Source organism: Cynoglossus semilaevis, chromosome Z (genome assembly GCF_000523025.1).
Source record: "Cynoglossus semilaevis isolate Cse_v1.0 chromosome Z, Cse_v1.0, whole genome shotgun sequence".
NCBI classification, from domain to species: Eukaryota; Metazoa; Chordata; class Actinopteri; order Pleuronectiformes; family Cynoglossidae; genus Cynoglossus; species Cynoglossus semilaevis.
Window position 1 is genome coordinate 12,747,249 of NC_024328.1, and position 5,542 is coordinate 12,752,790.

Consider the following 5,542-nt stretch of genomic DNA (forward strand, 5'->3'; position numbering starts at 1 on the left):
AGAAAAATTATTTTTAATGAAAATCATCATTAAAATGAGCGTTTCTGTTGTGAAGTTGCAGGAACAGGAAGTACATTGCTTTCATGACTCTGACAGCACTTTACGACATGAGTTACCCTCAGATATTAAAGACTAATAGCCTTTAAAGTGTTACAGAATTAAAGTAATTGCTGTATTTCTGTGGGTTTTTTTTTTAACGTCCAACACACAATTAAAAATCCCGAAAATAATCCAGCAGATCAACAAAAAACACTTCACACCCCCGCACAGTACCAGTCAGCTAATAACCCCTCTGCAATTAATTAAAACAAATATTTTTGGCTCTATTATTAGTACCAATAATTTGTAGTATTTTTCAATTTAAATGTATTAAATTTAATTAAGGTAATTAGACTTACTTTATTTAGTTATTTATGCTCATATTATAGATGCTTTTTATAACCTCAACTAATTCCCATTCCAGTCTTTATATAACATGTATTTCTGATAATTATTACTGAAATCAATGGTGTGTAGTACTAGCAATATTTGTAGTAGTATTTGTTATGGTCAAGATGAAATAGGCTCATTACTTCAGGAAATAGCCATTAACTCAACAAAATGTTAGCCTGGTTTAAATGAGAGCACTTAGCATAGCAGTTAGCGGAGTTAGCTAGTCAGTGTAGCTAAGGTAAATCGCGATCTTACCAGCCTTAGAAGTGAGTTATTAGTAACTTAAATACAGTAAAGATCACTTTGAATCTGTACATGAAATACTTAAATTAGAGAAGGTGTTAAAATAACTAGAGTAATAAATAATAAATAATATGATAAACATAAAACAAGCTAAACCTCTGAATTCAACATCAGTGTGACTGGTGAACGAGCACTTTAATTAAATAGAGTGAATGAATGGGTCGGGTTCCTGTGCTGAGCTAAGCTGGTTGAAATGGTACAGTCCATGTCATTAGTGTTTTCCGAGTGTTTAACCTATGAATGATTTTTATACCAAGAACGGATGTTTCTGAATCTTCCGTTCCGTAATTCAAACTATGCATACTACTACTACTAAAACACCAACACTACGTCATCCCAGTATATAAGGGAGCAGCTCCAATATACATATATTGATCTCTTCTCATTTGTAGAAAATCACACATCAGCTGAAATCACAACGATCCTCCTCCCTGTTGTCGTGTGTCGTCACGTTTGCGTTGATGATGTTGCCACTCACCGAGGCTCAGGGATCCATATTTCCGGTCTACAGAAAATTGAACTCCGTGGCACAGATCAATGCCTTACACCAGGTTTTAATACACAAACCCACTTGTTCGCAGCATCGATCCATCCATTAGTGTCATGGGTTGATGAGACTGCAGATCCCTGAGCGCCAACATACGAGAGCCCCATTGCTTTAATTAAAAGATTGGTGCGAGGGTGTGGAGGAAGAAAGTTGTTTCCTTTTTGCAAAACAACAACTATTTATGAAAGCACAAATCTATTTTCCATCAGTCATTATAAAACTTTTTAATCTTCTTTTGTGTTGATAATATAATACAGTATATTATAATTGAGTTTTACCTTTAAAAAAAACAAAAAACGCTTTCATCCAAACTGCAGTCTATTAAGGCAAAAATGTTTTTGTAAATTTTAGGTTTAGATCAGTGTTTCCTAAACTCTTTTTCTGGGGACCCATATTTTAAAAGTCACAAACCCAAGTCAATAGAGATTAATCGTAAACTCCTGGGTAACATTATATATAATGTAACATTATACATATTATATATATATATATATATACATCTGTGGACCAGGCAGCAGTGGAATAAAGAGGAAAAAAAAGTACCACAAAAAAGATATATATATATAAAAAAATGAAAGCTGCAGCTTTTTGAAAATTGCTGCCCAAGTCAATAGACATTAATCGTAAACTCCTGGGAAACATGATGCGAAACGACCCCCCCAAAAAAAAAAAAAAATATATATATATATACATCTGTGGACCAGGCAGCAGTGGAATAAAGAGGAAAAAAAAGTACCACAAAAAAGATATATATATATAAAAAAATGAAAGCTGCAGCTTTTTGAAAATTGCTGTGCGTCCAAGTACAAGCGACAGAAGGTGAGAACGGTTCACGCAGCCTCACATGATGTACGGCCACACAGGGTGTAGAGCTGTGTGACACGAAAAAAAAACAAAAACAAAAAGAAATATCACTGACGGTAATAATGTGTGTTCATTTTAACGGCTGTAAACTGAAAAGAGAGGAAAAAAAAATAGAAGGGACAGAGATTTATCGGTGGACATGAAAAATTGACCTCAGCTGCTGCGATCGCCGTCTCATCCAGAAAACACAGTCTTAATTCACGTAACGCGGCATAGAGACGTCGTTCTTTTTCTTCTTTTCAAGTAAGATGTGAACCTACAGCCATGCTGGGAGGTGGTGGGCGGGGGGGGGAGGGGAGAGTTGAGGAGCTGTGACAAAGGAGGGGAAGGAAGGGGAGGGCTAAACCCCGAGGCAGCGCCTGCTTTGCTTTTAGAAAAGGAAAAAAAAAACAGAAGAAAAAGACAAGTGAGAGGCTGGCATTTTAGAACTTTTAAATTGAGTTGCCTGAATGTCATATCAGGCTGTTTGAACACATACCTTTCTGGTACACGGTGTACTTAATATTTTAGAGAGACAGTTCTCTGTGCAACAACGCACCGGCACTTGCTGTATTTTGGATAAGTGCAAGATCAGAAAACACCGATTCAGCGTGAACTGTAGAACTGTAACAGGAAAGAACGTTTCTCCTTCGTATTGTGTATTAGACCAGTGGTTCTCAAACTTTTTCTACTCTGTACCACCTGAGAAAACATGGATCTCTCTGAGTACCACCCTGACGACCAACATTAGCATATAGCAGCGTAGCCCTTCACTGTTAGCTTCCACCACAGGAGAGATGTTTAGAAATGTTTAGAAAGATGTTTACGTTTAAATGTTGTATTAATTGTGCATGGTATGTTTCAGATTTAACTGAAAATGTAAATGTGAAAATGTGAATTTTCCCCGCGGACGACTAAAGAACGCTCGCTAACCACCAATGGTAGGCACACCACAGTTTGAGAACCAGTGTATTAGACCCCAATGACGACAAAAAGGCTCCACAAGTTGCAATTATATGAAAATGAGGGGAGAAATTTTAAAGAACACATTTGTAAAGTTGGAGAAAAAAGTTTTAAATGTCATGAGTCTTAAGTCGATAATTATGTGAGAAAAGATGTAATAAAGTCATAAATGTACGAGGAAAAAAAAAAGTTGGCACATTTTAGAATAAAACGTTACGCTTTTGAGAAACAAGTTCCAATATTGAAAGGAATAAAAGCAAATGTTCCAGTGAAAGTACGAGTTCAGAGGTTGAATTAAAACCTTTATGGGAAAAAAATAAAAAGATCAGTTTGTAAGATGCAGTTGGCGTTGGTTTTACAAAAGAAATCATCGTCATTCATTATGAGCATTGAAAAGATTAACAAAAAACTCTTTTTTTTTCTTTCTTATTTTCTTGACGTACCAGGTATTTTACGCTTAATTATTACTTTTTCATTTTCTTCAAAATGTTTTATAAATGATGGCATTTTTCTTGTAATATTACGACCTTAATTTTATATATTTTTTTCTTATAAATTAACCATTTATTATGACAATTGTTTTCCATATACTGTATATATATTTTTTTACCAATGTGGTCTTAGTTATCCCTCCTAAATGTGAAATTAAATGCTGTCTGTTTGTATGTGCCGTCGGCTGTATGTGGTTTGTATTGCTGTCGGTTTGAACTTTGTTTTCTGTTTTGTCTTCCAGGTGCTGTATCTCCTGGGGGCCTTGTCTCTGTCTATGGCACTTCAGCTGGACCGCCATGGTCTTTGGAACCTGCTGGGACCCAGTCTGTTCGCTCTAGGCATCATGGCCGTGGCTTGGGTAAGAGTGAACCAGATCTACTCACAGGAATATGGAGAATGTCAAGGAGTGAAAGAAAAAAAACCCCAAAAAACAACACAATAACAAAACATAAGAATGTTAAAAATTCAATATTTTATTCTGAAGGGTTAAGATAAATGTAAATTAAAAGGAATCTCAATAGAATAACTGCCCTTTTATGGATGTTTTGTAGGATTGTACGTTCACTCACTTTTTTCTGTAAGCGTAAAAGAAAAAAAACCCCCAACATTCTAATCTGCAGATTACGGTACTACGGGGATTGACCACAGACATTGTTGAAAACTGAGGTTCTAGCCAAGACGGTTTCCTTACATTAGCTCTGAAGGGGCTTTAAAAGTTTTCGCAGTCTGTGGGTATTAGTCATGCTTGTAGTTCCATTATAAGTCCACTTGTACTTCCTGCGACTCTTTGTCAAGTCATAATGAGCTCTCTGAAGTGAGAAGATAAAAAATAATAGTCTCTCGGCCAAGGTATTTTTGGGGGGGAAAAAAGAAAACTTGCTACCAGAGCTCAGACACGGTGGTTCCTTTTGAAAAAAAGCATTGCATTGAATTAAGTAGTTAATTCTCACCTGCCCAGGACAACTAGAAAGTGTTTCATTTCACTGTGTTAACCATCTATCTTTACCACAGATGGGAAACGTCATTTTTTTAAAAATGATTTTTTTTTTCTCCGTCTTAAATAGTTTCATCTACACATAAGATTTTAGACACGGCACAACTATTTATTACGTTTTAGAAAGAAATTTGATAAATCTTTCAGTTCGAATCATTCCAATGAGTCAGGATTGGCTGAGGTATTTCGGCAAATCACAAACACTAGAATATCTTTTTTAATTAAAAAAAAAAAAAAAAAACTTTTGTTGTGCATTAAACCAATCCCAGTTGTGTCATGACTGGAATTAATGGCAATATAATCCTACTGGTGGAGACATTTTTGTTTTTTTTTTAGACCGAATGACACACTGTGTTGTTCTTGACGACGTTCAGGTTATTAATTAGTAATAAATTTTAAATTTTAAATTTTAAATTTTAAATTTTAAATTTTAAATTTTAAATTTTAAATTAAATTAAATTAAATTAAATTAAATTAAATTAAATATTCATAATTCATCAGTTCCAGCCACTTATTAGTGCTAATAACAATGGAATGGATGATTTGGTTTTTAGTTTTTTTTCGATTTTCATTCTTTCTTTAGCGGGCACCACGCTCATATTTATCGTCAATTTCATGCTTTATTTCCATGAAGAATAATGCACAAAATCACTTTGATAACGCAAACACAATACGGAAGACTCGCGGGAGATTCGTACGGAAGTCGACGAACACGTGAAGTGAACGAGTGAGGCGACGTGGGCTGCTCCGAGTGCTCGGCAAACTAGCGTCGGCGTCTGTGAGCGTCATCGTATCTCAATTCTTTACTCGTATCTCAAAGCAAAAATTGACGCGTATTAGTGATGGGAAGACCGACTCTTTTTATTGATTCGAATCTTTGACTCTCGAACAGTAAAATGAACGAGTCGTGAACGAATCTTGAACTAATCATTTCATTCGTTTTACAGCAGGTGGCGCTTTAGCCCTAT

The 5,542-nt window shown here is 35.5% G+C and overlaps 1 protein-coding gene across 1 annotated transcript in view; it reads left to right on the forward strand.

The window, feature by feature from the left end:
• Nucleotides 1-5,542, forward strand: part of LOC103397919 (transmembrane protein 8B) — a 51,985-nt gene that overhangs the window by 40,648 nt on the left and 5,795 nt on the right. The window contains exon 11 of the mRNA XM_008336354.3: nt 3,822-3,938. Within this exon, the coding sequence (XP_008334576.1) occupies nt 3,822-3,938 (117 nt within the window). The remainder of the gene's footprint in view (nt 1-3,821; nt 3,939-5,542) is intronic.